Source organism: Hypanus sabinus, chromosome 2 (genome assembly GCF_030144855.1).
Source record: "Hypanus sabinus isolate sHypSab1 chromosome 2, sHypSab1.hap1, whole genome shotgun sequence".
NCBI lineage: Eukaryota > Metazoa > Chordata > Chondrichthyes > Myliobatiformes > Dasyatidae > Hypanus > Hypanus sabinus.
In genome coordinates, this window is record NC_082707.1 from 129,053,127 (window position 1) to 129,067,309 (window position 14,183).

At 43.1% G+C, this 14,183-nt stretch overlaps 1 protein-coding gene across 5 annotated transcripts in view; it reads right to left on the reverse strand.

Annotated features, from left to right (window-relative positions):
- The window catches only part of smoc1 (SPARC related modular calcium binding 1), a 229,340-nt gene that overhangs the window by 51,501 nt on the left and 163,656 nt on the right, over positions 1-14,183 (reverse strand). For all 5 annotated transcript variants that reach the window (XM_059954878.1, XM_059954891.1, XM_059954885.1 and 2 more), the window contains exon 10: positions 5,737-5,842. In XM_059954878.1, the coding sequence (XP_059810861.1) occupies positions 5,737-5,842 (106 nt within the window). The remainder of the gene's footprint in view (positions 1-5,736; positions 5,843-14,183) is intronic.

Here is a 14,183-nt window from a genome sequence, read left to right on the forward strand (position 1 = left end):
GTGGCATCAGTCAGAGGTGACCAGTGTCTCTTCCAAGAACAACTGATAGAGTTTCAGCCTGAATCAGTTACAGCAAGACCAGGACCAGTTGCAGTGGGACAATGGACTGCTCCAGAAGACCTTGAATCAGTTCCGGAGTGCCATGTCTATTAGAAAGGACAAGGCCTATTTTGTGCCCAACTCTCAATTCCTTACCAGTCAAAAGCTTTCCAAAAACAATACCCCTCTAGTGAATAGCACTAACATGATACCTTACTCAGAAATCAGAGGTAAGCATCTAACATTGGATATGCATTCTTTTGTATTTGTTGCAATTTCGACCCTTTTTAACTGTTGCTACATTTAATATAGGTATTTTATTACATTTTAAGTACGTAATCACATCATTCTCAATGATCCCCCCTTCATTCTTCCTGTGCAAGAGTTAAGATTCTTCACAAAGCCTCTTTCTAAAACATTTAGAACAATAAAGCTCTGTTCATCACCTCATCCTTCAATCCTCCCAGAGCTTTTGAACCTCCAAACATTGCTTTAAGTTATACAGCAACAGTTAAATTAAAAGAGCAGGCAGAGTTCCAGAGTTATTAAACCAGAGACATGGATTTAAATTGCAAGTCATTGAAGATATTAGTACCTGTATGCATAAAACTGTTGATTAAAAAACTCAACAGTCAGGTAGCAGATTGAATGAGGAGGCTGCCAGCGCCTCTGGCAAACTTTTACTGATGCACTGTGAAGAATATCCTGACTGGTGTGGAGTGCCCAGGAATGGAAAAGCCTGCAGAAAGTGGTGGTTACAGCCCAGTCCATCACTGGCAAAGCCCTCCTCATCACTGAGCACATTTACAAGGAGCGCTGCCACAAGAAAGAAGCAAAAAGGACAGTAATATCCAGGCCTGCAGCTTGGGCAACTGCCGGTCTGCCATACAACCCTGCCCAGGCCTGAGCCCTAGAAATCTTCCAAGGCACAAACCCGTGGTCTCTCGAGATCAATGGATGCCTAATCCAGGCTACGCTCTCTTTTCGATCCTACTGTCACCAGGAGGTAAAGCAACCGTAGGCTCCACAGCACCAGATTCAGGAAAGGTTATTATCCTGCAGCCATCAGGCTCCTGAACCAGTATGGATAACTTCACTCATCTCAACACTGAACCGAGTCCACAACCTAGAGACTTCCTTTCAAGGACTCTACAACTCATGTTCCAGCATTATTTAATTTCTTTTTATTATTTGCATAATTTGTTTCCTTTTTCACATTGGTTGTTTGTTAGTCTTTGATTATGTAGAGTTTTTCATAAAATCTATTGTATTTATTTATTTTCCTGTAAATGTCTCAAGAAAATTAATCGCTGGATAGTATATCATGTGGATAGTCAGAGGCTTTTTCCCAGGGCTGAAATGGTTGCCACAAGAGGACACAGGTTTAAGGTGCTGGGGAGCAGGTACAGAGGAGATGGCAGGGTTAAGTTTTTTTTTAAATGCAGAGAGTGGTGAGTGCGTGGAATGGACTGCCAGCAACAGTGATGGAGGCGGATACGATAGGGTCTTTACGAAACTTTTGGATAGGTACATGGAGCTCAGGAAAATAGAAGGCTATGGGTAATGCTAGTAATTTCTAAGATAGGGACATGTTCAGCACAACTTTGTGGGCCGAAGGGCCTGTATTGTGCTGTAGGTTTTCTATGTTTCTATATGGTGGCATATATGTACTTCAATAATAAATTTACTTTGAACTTTTAAAAACTCATCTGACTCACTGATGTCCTTATCCAGTTTGGTATGTACAGGACTCTAGACGCACCAATACGTATGCCCCTTAACTGCAACCATAATTCACAAGGGTTGACAATGGCAGTGTTAGCCACCAACATCCACACCCAATCAACAAGTAAAAAGAAAGCCTAAAATTGCCTAAAAAATCTGAAATTCAAGAAGTTTGTCACCAACTAGCCAAAGCAGTCTGCCTCTTCACTGCATTAAATATCTGCAACTTGGGCTGTGCTGTCTACTGTCAAAAGGATGTATCGGCTTGCCAAGGCTACTTTGGCAGTTACCCTCCTGACTTCGATCTTCAAATAAACAGTGCAGGTGTTCCTTCAAGTCACAGAAGTTAAAACACTCTTAGCTAAACATTAGTGAAGCTCTTTCAGAGTTGCACTTCAAAACCCCAACCATGTTTATCCTGGTCTTAAAACTGGCATGATTAATTAAAAGGGAAAAGAATATTTGCACTTACATAAAGCTATTCACAATCCCTAAAAGATCTGCAGGGATGGTTGTATTGCTTAAGCATTTAATTGAAGGCATCGCTGAAGCCAAGCTGCACACAAGACCCCACTGAGATCAACAAGATGAGCAAGTTGACTGCCTTCTATCACCTAGCCCCAAAAGACCCTGCATTCCCGCCTTCAATCCCCGGTGCCTTTAACTCTCATTTCACCAAAATACTTGATATTTAGACTTATTTTTCAATGTTTTTCGAAATATACAATGAATTGTATATTTCATTGAACAATGAAAATACACTCAAGGATGTGCAGGGGGCAGCCCGCAAGTGCCACCACACATTCCAGTCGAGATGGCGCACAGCGGGCTCTTTGCCCAAAATTTTGATTTACTGCACTAATGATCCACCTATGATTCACAGTTAAATTATGCTTGATAATACTCCTTTGACCTCATTACCATAATCAAGCGTCACTGTTAAAGCAAATTCGTGCTATTCACAAATAACCCTCCCTTCCCAGAAGAAAGACTCTTGCTTCACTCTTCATTGGTTCCAGTAATTTGAAATTTCTGTCCACGCGAGTTTATATCAACAATAGACAACGGTCTAGCCTGCATTCACCTAAATTGTGTACAGTTTTAATATCAGACTTCCATGTTCTTTTGTCTTGGATGTGAAATTCAGTTGTGTGAGATTGCTCCATTAACTGTAAGTTAACAGCTACCTTGCCCAAATACTCTCTGATACATCACCAGCCTTCAACGGAAAAGGTGGCCCCTATTGCAATAAATATTCTCCAAGTGTCAGCACTGCAGATACCAGAAACACAAAATAAAATCAGGAAACACTAAAATTATTCACCATCTAGGCAGAAAGGAATGTAACAGTTAACAGCTTAGACCGCAAAGAGGGTCACAGATTGAAAACATTGCTATTACTTTCTGAAAACAGATGCTGGCTGGTCTAATGAATATTGCTGGCCATCCTCAGTTTATATTCTATATCCAGATTCACCAGCAATCTGCATAGTTGGAACTTTCAACTGATAATGAAACTAAAGTTGACCAAAGTGGATGGATATTTGAAGGTCAACTGGACAAGGCTACTTTTGCCCACTTCCTGATAGGTGACTGGCTCACCGATCTCAGTTAATTGCACCATCTACCATTAAAAGTAACACTGGCCTCCTCCTCTGAATAGTAATGCGCAAGGTCAATATTCCTGAAAGCTGTAAATAATTATTATGTTCATTGCAGGCTACAAAACTCACACAAATTCTACAGTTTGAGAAAGTGAGATGCTGGCTTCAAAGCAACAATTTCTCACGCGGCTGCCTCTTGGCCCACAATTAAACGCAGGCAGAATCAACAAACACCAAGCTTCAGGCAGCAGACCACAAGATTTCGGCTTGTTACATTGCCTAATTAGCGAAGAATGTATAAGTGGCTGAAAAATTTGCAGTGTGATGCCGCAGACTCTTTTTGGCGTGCTAATGGCAGGATAACTGAGGGTTTGCTATTGGGCCCTTAGACTAATTCCTAGAGAAGGCGTGTTTTAGTTAACAAAATGGTGATCTTATTGAAGCATACAAAATCACAAGGAGCCTCGATAAAATGAATGCCCCCAGTCGTTTCCCAGCCTTGCAGAGTTAAGAATGTGAAGCATTTAGGGAAAATTTAATAGGGACGAGGAGGAATTTTTTTTTACAAAAAGAGACCCTTCATCAGGACTAACGTTAGTCCTCTCAGCCCGAAACGTCGACAGTGCTTCTCCTTATAGATGCTGCCTGGCCTGCTGTGTTTCACCAGCATTTTGTGTGTGTTATTTGGTTAGCAAGGATCAGGTGGGTTTTGTGCTGTACTACTTTATGACTCTAAAATGCACTAAATTAGCAGCATTCTATCTCTTAAGAAACAACAGACATTAATAGTGATCTAGCTGATGTTTTGAAGACTGACATCTGATTCTATTCAAAGGTTGGGAATGACCTGGATTCAGTTTTTTTGAGGCAGTTATGGGGAACTCATCTCTCCCTCACAGGATAACGTTCCTCAGGAATGGGCCGTAGTGGAGACAGATTCCCCAAGTTGTGTCCAGCAAGAGTTTGACATACTTCAAGATGGGGTAGGGAACATACCTGTGAATATGTAGAAATTGATTAGAATTGTTCAGGCCCACTTGATAACCTGGACATTTAGATCTCCAAGCGGGGGTGGGGGGAGGTGGTTAAGAGTAATTTCCCTTCTTGATTTGAATTTGGATCTTTAACTGTATATTTCTCCCTTCCTTGTCACTGCCCAGCTACTGGGAGGGTGAACTGTGTATATGTTATGAGTCACAAGGTTTTACAATTCTGTGGAAAAGTGTTTGCCCTATCCATTAATATCCACATGGTCATATAATCTGCCAACTGGAGGGGGTGGGGCAGCTTATAGACTTCAGAAGTCAAGACAAACTGAAATCAAAACAAAAGTAGCTGGAAAGTAACCAATTTGGATTAATTTTCGGAAGCCAAGATTTAGTTTGGCATTCTTCTGTTTCAAATTATGATGTGGACAATGTGCACTTGAGAATTATATCGTGGTTCCCTGCCACAACAGGTAATTGGCTAAATCGTAATGATGTCTTTTCAATGAGACCTTGCACGGACATGGAACAATTCCTAGAAGATGGTGGCATCGAGTTTGCAGCTCCATGGATCTGGGTTTGATCCTGACCTCAAGTATTGCCAGTGTGGAATTTACACATTCTTCCAGTGAACACGAGTTTCTGAAGCCATTCTGGATTCTTCCCACATCCCTAAGACATGTTGGAAGATTAACTGGCTGCTGCATGTGAGAGGCAAAGGATTCAAAAGGGGACATTGTTGGGGCTGAAGAAGCCCATACTTCTTCCTACCCACTACTCTTGACCATCAGCCCAGGATGGGATGGGCTGGATGGCCTTCTCCTACATCACAATGGTAAGAAAAGGCAAGGGACAGCAACAGACACAAAATGCTAGAACTCAGCAACCAGGTAGCATCTATGGAAAAAAATAAACAATCAATGTTTTGGGCCGAGACCCTTCATCATGACTGGTGAAGGGTCTCAGTCTAAAACGTCAACTGTTTTACCCCTTGCCACAGATGTTGTCTGGCCTGCTGAGTTCCTCCATAATTTTGTGTGTGTTACTTGGATTTCCAGCATCTGCAGACTTGCTCGTTTGTGAAAAGCGAGGGATAGATCACTGATATGCTGCCCAAAAATGATCCCTCAAGCAACATCTCTAAAGCTGAGGTCAGATTATCCAATTGTTTGCTCTGCACAATTTGTAAACTACATTTGAAAAGTGTAAAGAATGAATTAGACAAGAAGTGCTCAGGGATTCTGAAAAAGGGATGTAAAAGATATGTCATCCTTTGTTTTCACTGTGTGGGACGTGAAAGTCTGCCCAGAAGCCTGTTATACAGGAGTTGACCAGGGTCAGCACTCTCCATCTCGCCCCACGCTCAGTAATTGGGCACATACCTTCCTCCTGTGGCAGGTGCAGGCGAGTTGATGGCTTGCACCATATCTGTGGTCAGGGCGTCCAAAACACTGGTTATGAACTCCAACTTCTTTGCTCCCGGGCAACCTGCAGAAGGCAAGAGGTCAAAAGTAATAACAGTAAGTGTGGCTGAAAAGTAACATTTTTCACCTTTGGCCTGCCCAGCAGAGCTGTGATTTATTTATAATCATTTCCTTTCCAAGCAGAAGTGTTTTCTGTGGGTTTATGGCCTAGGGGAAAGGGGTGAAAGGTCAAACTCATTCCACTCAAGAGTCAGCTTATTCCCAATTAAATCACACAACTGGGTAGTACAAATTGCCAGACAGCTACGAAATAGAACCCAAACAGAAATATAAGAGCGAAAGATTCTGCAGATGCTGGAAATCCAAAGCAACACACACAAAACCCTGGAAGAACTCAGCAGGTCAGGCAGCATCAATGTAAATGAATAAACCGTCGATATTTCGGGCTGAAACCCTTCATAAGAACTGGAAAGGAAGGGGCAAGACGCCATTCTGATATGTTACTCCATGGCCTCCTTTTCTGCTACGATGAGGCCACCCTCAGGGTGGAGAAGCAACACCTTGTATTACATATGGGTAGTCTCCAACCTGATGGCATGAATATCAATTTCTCTTTCTAATAAAAAAATCCCTCCCCCATCCTCTTCTTCTGTTCCCCACTCTGGCCTCTTACCTCTTCTCACTTGCCTATCACCTCCCCCTGGATCCTCTCCTCCTTCCCTTTCTCCTATCAGATTCCTTTTTCTCCAGCCCTTTATCTTTCCTATGCGTCTGGTTTCACCCATCACCGTCTAGCTATCCTCCTTCCCCCCACCACCACCTTTTTTATTCTGGTATCTTTCCTGTTCCTTTCCAATCCTGAAGAAGGGTCTTGGCCCAAGATGTCGACTACTTACTCATTTCCATAGATACTGTTGACCTGCTGAGTTCCTTCAGCATTGTGTGTGTGTGTTGCTTCAGAAACGCAAATGACTTGTATAATAAATACTCTTTCTGGAATCTACCCCTTGGATGAACAGTTGACATCTCCACAAAAGGGCAGTTAAATATTTTTCATGCACACTTTTCTGATGTCTGTTTGCAGTCATCAACTTAAGCATTCAAGAAATTCTCACTTGACAGAAACCTGACCAATAATTATTTTTTTAAAACCTATTTTTTCCTTTCCCTCTGCATTGTTACACTTGCACCAATGTATTTCTTCTCTGGTTACTTAGAACCTCTAATGCAGTGAAGCAATTTTATCAAACAAACCCAAGTCTCATGGGAGAAAATAGGAGAAAGGTCTAAAAGGTTGGTCAAGAAAAGATAATCTTTGAATGTGCCTTAAGGAGGAGGGACAGACACAGAGATGTTCAGGGAGGGATCCACAACTTGTCCTGGCAGCTACGATTTACGGAATGATTAAATTCAGAACAAACAAGGAATTAGGAGAGTGAGCATATCTTAGAGCAGGGGTTTCCAACCTGGAGTCCATGCACCCCTTGCTTAATGGTATTGGGTCCAAGGCATAAAGAAAGTTGGGAACCACTGTCTTAGAGGGTTACAAGCCTGGAGGAAATGACAGAGTTCGAGAAGGGAAGGCATTGGCAGGTATTGAATATTGGAGTAGAGTTTTAAAACCTTACTTTATTTGTAATCTCTGTTGCAAGCACAGGGGTGATGGGTGGACAGGACGGTGCAAAGTAGGATACAAGTAACAGTGAACTTACAGAAGGTAGGGTGTTGGGTAATGAGTTTCAGCAATAGATAAGCTGAGGCAGAGGGTTAGCCCTGGGAGGCAGAAATGGATAGTGTGAGGGGTGGCTTAACCTACTGCTCATCTCGGGGATGAATGAGACAGTGAGGCTGAGAATAGCCTAGCTTGGCTCCTGATCCTAGAGAGAGGGATGATGACATTAGGAACTTGTGATGGGGGCCAAAGACTGTGGCTGCAGGCATCCCAATGGTTATTTGGTAGAAATTTTGGGTCAGCCAGCACTGGAAGTCAGACAACAGTTTGTCAGACAGTGGGAGGGTTGGTGGGAGTCAGTGGTGAAACTGAACAGAGTGTCAAAAACTGAGTGGCAACATCCTGAATCACCATCACTCCCAGAATTCAGTAGATAAGGAATTTTGTGCTGTTCTCACAAACCAACTACAGAGGTCACTGGGGCCAGGGGGATTCACACCACAAAACTACACAGAATTAACAGCACCCATTTCTATCAGTCAACACTGCTACAGGCGGTGAGAAATTAGCTTCAAAGAATTTTTATATTTCACAGGTTGTGAGGCCAATCAGCCCATCAAACCCATACTAGCTCAAAACAATCACATCAGACCTATTCCCTCTCTCACATTTCTTGCAATCTATTCTCACCAATATGCTTACCAATTCACCTACATTCTCCCACTACCCATCAGCAGTAGAACTAACTTACTGTGACCAGTTAACCTACTGGGATGTGAGAGAAAGCCGAAACACTCAAGAGGAAATCCACACAGGAAGAACGTACGAACTTCACACAGAGAGCACCAGAGTCAGGATCGAACCTGGATCGCCAGGGCAATGAGTCAGCACCATCTACTGCATGCTGTGTCCCTTACAGCTACAAAGTAAGATCAATCATCTCATCCCCGGGAGTCCCTATAAGAAACCCTCAGGAAACCTCTTGGCTGTGTCAAAGTTGGGATTATTTCACGGTGATCACAGTATTCGGTTCCACTCCCAACTGATGAAGGTCACACCCACATTGCCCAACAATTGAACAACATTTGAGCCAATGAGGTGAACAATTGGCCAGAGTCCTATTGTCTCGCTTAACATTACCATGTTGCCAGCACCATTTCTCAAGACCCAGAGGTGTGCCTGGACCACTCACGTGAATACTATGGCTAGAAGAGCAGCTGTAGAGGTTGGGTATCCCTCACCGTGACCCCAAAGCTTCGCCTACCATCGACAAGTCTGAAGTGTGACAGAATACTTTCCAGTCAACTGGCTGAGCACAGACCCAGCACCATTAAAAAAAATCAAAGCCATCCAAAACAAAACTGTTCACTTAATTGGCATTGCATCCACCACCATTCAAAGTTAATTCCCTCCAACACTAGCATGCCGTGGCTACAAATTGTATCATCTTCAAGATGCAGAGTGGTTATGAATGAAGGGTTTGTCAATGCTACCAAGCCAGCCTGTGACCACTTCCATCCGGAGAGACAAGGGCAGCACAGGCAGAGAAATAGTGCCATGTACAGGTTCCCCTCCAAGTCCACCCATCAATCCGACTTGTAAACCCAGCAGCTCATCTTCTTCAGCAACACACACAAAACGATGGAGGAACCGAGCAGGTCAGGCAGCATCTATGGAGAAGAGTAAACAGTTGATGTTTCAGGTCCAGGCCCTTCTTCAGGGCTGAGAAGAAAGGGGAGGGGGTGGGGGAAGATGCCAGGGTAAAAAAGTTGGGGTGGGGAGAGGAAAAAGACTGGCTGGAAGGTGATAGGTAAAGCCAAGTGTGTGGAAAAAGTCAAGGGCTGGACAAGAAAGAATCTGATTGGAGAGGAGAGTGGACTATAGGAGCAAGGGAAGGTGTGGGAACTCAGGGGGAAGTGATAGGCATATCTTCTTGATAACTGGGTTGCAATTCTCAAGCTCCTGGGCAATGCCAGAGCAGGAGTAGCAACACCTCATAGACTTCAGGCCACCAGCTCTAGCTCCAGACCAAACAGAGCTGGCCATGAAATGCTCAATTTGCCAGCAGAACAATAAACAAAAAACGGGGATAAATTGAACCCGTCTTCCAATCGGCATACGTGCAACGGGTCAGCACACTGAATAAATAAAAGGCAATGACATCATGGGCTTGAAGGCATAATAGCCCATCAATGACATCATTCCGTTGGCAACAGGACATCTGGCAAAAAGCCATTTTGAGTTCTTATTCAATTTATCCTTTTGTTTGGAGGAAAAATGACTCAGGAAAACGATTTTTAAATAGTAATGCAGAACAAGCTGTTTAACAACATGAATGGAGTTAACAGACACAGATCAGAAGCAGCCATAGAAAAACACACCCCACAAATCTTACACATAATATATTGCAATGCAATATTGCTAATGTGTCCTTAATCTTCAAAGTCTATAAAGCACAATAACTAATACTGCAGAGATCACAGAGCTGCTCCGCCAATTTAAAAGTTTTGTTTAAATTCTGACTCTCTGGTTACAACATTGGAATCATCATAATCTCAGCACCTTCTCTAAAGTTCCACATCCTCTTTGTTTGGTTGGATCCTGGAAAGGACAATTTTCTTATCAAGTGGTATGAAGCTCCGAGTGGTAGACTGATGCACCAAATGGAGCTGATGTCTCGCAGCTCTAGCATTTCAATCTGGACCCCTGGCTCTGTCCATGACTACATTGTGTGCTTCAGTTTCCCCTCGCCTCCCAAAAGACACATCATCTAAGCTAATTCATTACTGTGAACTGCCCAGAGAGGAGGTGGAAGATTAAAGATTCAGAGGCAAATTAATGGGAAGACAAGACAGAATAGGTTACAAGGAAATAAGTGCAGACTGCTGGAATTGCTCTTTGAAGTAGCATAGATTCAATAGGCTGAGTAGATTCCTCTGTTCCATGGGAAAGATGAATACAAAATGGAAGCCAAGAGGAATATATATCCCATCACCTTCTATGAAGCAATTCACCCTAATTGAACAAATCAAATCTAATCAAGTTTATTCATCATTGAACCATGCAAGAATACAGCCAAATGAGACAGCATGCCTCTGGGGCCAAGATCAAGCACCAGAGGGCAACACTGTCACAAGAGGCCAGCCCCCAACCGAGCACGGACGCCACACGACACCGCCTCCGGCAACCCCTCACCCGGACGGCAGCAACAAGCACAGTGGTATAAGACTGTAAGGCATAGGAGCAGAATTAGGCCATTCAGCCCATCGTCCACTCTGCCATTTCATCATGGCTGATCCCAAATCCCACTCAACCCCATGCCCCTGCCCACCCACCATATCCCTTGAAGCCCCGACCAATCAGGAATCTACCAGCTTCCGCTTTGATTATACCCCCGGACGGCCTCCACTGCAGTCTGTGGCAGAGCATTCCACGTTCTTTGGCTAAAAAAATATTCTCATTAATTCTGTTCTAAAAGGTCACCCCTCAGTTTTGAGGCTGTGCCCTCTTCTTCTGGATACCCCCAGCAGAGGAAACATCCTCCACATCCACCTTATCTAGTCCTTTCAACATTCAGTAGGTTTCAATGGGATCCCAACGCATTTCACTAAATTCCAGTGAGTACAAGGTTATGTTCCATACCGCTCTTAGTCTACCAGCCAGTTCACACTAACTGGAAGGTCAGACCTCATTTCACAAATGGGTTGCTACGTGCTGAACTGGCCCACTCTTAGTGGATGGACTTTAGCAAGGCCCTTGACAAGGTCCTGCATGGGAGGTTGTTGAAAAAGATTCAGTGGGTTGGAATCAGGGTGAGGTAGTAAATTGGATTCAACACTGGCTTCACAGGAGCAGCCAGAGAGTGGTAGTAGATAGTTGCCCCTCTGACTGAAGGCCCTTGATTAAGTGCCACGGGGATTGGTGCTGGGTCTGCTGTTGCTCGTCATCTACATCAGTGATCAGGGTGATAAGAAACTGGATCAGCAAATGTGCGGATGACACTAAGATTGAGGATGTAGTTTAGTGAGGAAGATTACTAAAGCTTTCAGCGGGATCTGGGCCTGCTGGAAAGATGGTTTGAAAAATGCCGGATGGAATTTAGTGCAGATAAGTGTGAGGTGTTGCACCTTGGGAGAACCAACCGGGGTAGGACTTATGTGGTGAGCGGTACGGCACTGAGCAGTGTAGTAGAAAAGAGGGATCTGTAAATATAGGACATAGGTAAATAGCATCGTAAAGAAAGCTTTTGGCATGCTGGCCTTCGTAGATCAAGGCGTTGAGTTCAGGAGTTGGGATGTTATATTGATGTTGTAACAAAGCATTGGTGGGACCTAATTTGGTGTAGTGTGTGCAGTTTTGGCTGCCCATGTACAGGAAAGATATCAATAAGGTTGAAAGACTGCAAACAAAATTTAAAACAATGTTGCCAGGTCTTGAGGACCTGAGTTATAGGGAAAGGCTGAATAGCTTAGAACTTTATTCCCTAGAACATAGAAGACTGAGAGGAAATTATCAGCGGTATAGATAGGGTAAGTGCAAGAAGGTTTCTTCCAGTGAGATTGGGTGAGACTACAACTAGATATCATGGTTTAAGGGGGACATGACAGGGGAACTTCTTCACTCAGGGGGTGGTGGGATTGTGAAACGAGCTGCCAATAGAGGTGGTGGATTCTGGTTTGATTTCAATATGTAAGAGAAAGGGTATGGAAGGCTATAGTCTGGGTGCAGATCACTGGGACTGGGTAGATTAATAGCATGGACTAGATGGGCTGAAGGGTCTATTTCTGGGCTGTAGCATTCTATGACTCTATAACACTCCTTTCCCACTTTCTCTCCTCATCCCTCAACTTTAATGGATATCAATCATCTAAATATAATTACTAATTTTTATAGGTGCTCAATAATATTTATTGATAGTGCTTAATGTTTTCATTGCCAGACATCTGAGCATTTCTTCCCTGTATGTTTCGGGTTTAGCTCGATACATTGATGCAAGGTAGGGACTATTGTATTGTTTTCCAGAAACTGACAAAACAGGAACAAAATTAATCAATGCCATGTCCATAAGATCAATGGGCAGGGGAACTGTCTGCTGACAGGCTGCAGCCCATTAGAAAGTCATACTCAATCTAACGGAATCACTGCTCGGATTGATGGTGTTCCATCTTCCATGCATTAAACAGTAGAATGTTCATCAGAAAAACAGCAGTTGGTGGTTTCAATTACAACCCAATTCACCCAACCAAACACATGTGAAAATGATACATGATTGCGAGTAAGTGCAGGAAATGTTCCTTCCTCTATGCCTGTGTAACTTGGCTAATACTTGACTTTCCACCAACAGTACAAAACTGGATACGATCGCAGAACACGTTGCTGTTTGTGAGAGCTTGTATCTGCTGCACTTCACTGCACTTGATCAATAGGTCTTCTTCAACAGGACTAAGCAGTGCCCAAAATATTTCAAGAGGAGGAAAAGTACCGTAAAAATACAAGCTTTCTTTCTTTATTGGTGCTGTTTCTTTTCGCACCTTGTGGCGCATTGCCTGTTTTGTAGCATTTGCCATTTTTTTATATAAACAAGGCCGAGTTGCCAGGGTATAAAGCGTGCCGGAACTCGAGACCACTTGCCTCAAAGTCTGGTGCTGATGCCACTCCACCACCAGCTGGATCCATTCTTTATATTGGCAAGTAATTACTGTAATGTGGGAATTAACCTGTACAAATTTGGCACTGCAAAGTCCTATAAATAGAAATTAAATCAATAACCGGATTACTTATTTTAGTAATGCTACTTCAGCATTAAATATTCTTCAGGGCACCGGGAATAACACTCTTGCTCCGTTCTGCACACCTCAACACGGGGATCTTTTCAGCCACTGTCTTTTACACCTGCCTTTGATTACAGTGCAAGATTAACCCCTCTGACAATGTAACACCTCTACTGGGCTGGCAGCATTGGCCTATAGTTTATCCGTAAACCTCTGGAATCGTTTTTTTTAATGGAGAAGGCGGAAGGCTCTCTGTTTTCTGAGTTATGCTCAAAGACCCAAATTGACAGCATTTGATAATGAAATACAAGGTGGAGATTTCAAATTCAGTAAAACTTCAATCATGTTTTCATATAATACATGAGTCTCTGCTGCAAGGTGGAAAAAATAGACAACTGCAAAAAATGTTAAATTATAATATATAATCGGAAATGATGGAATTCTTCGGAGAATGTGAATAGTTCAAAAGGGAAAGACTTAAATAATGGACACAAAAGTTTGAATGTGTGTATAAGGAAGGATCTGTTACAATACAGATCATGGGACAGCAGAAATATTTTCACACACACTTTGCACTGAATCGCACACATTCATATGGTTTTCAAGCAGTAAGTTTAGAACAAGTCCAGAGTTGTACCCTCAGCATCAATGCTGCTTCAATTCAATGAGACATGCTCAGTTCAAGCAAGCATTAGTTTCCTGTCAGCTCTGGGGCCATCAAGTAGCACCTGTTTGAGAAACTGCAGCAAGTAACTTCTACTGAATTCAGACTTTTGTCTGTCAAAGTACAATCAGCTCATTACTGCAAGACAAACAAACTCGAATGTTGTAGCACGCTAGTGCTGCACAAAGAGCTGGCTGCCAAGACCTTCCCTTGAAACATGTCATCTGTACTAAATCCTCTCTTGTGTTTTGCCACGCAAGAGGAACACTCCACAATGAGTGAGCTTTTTTATCACGTT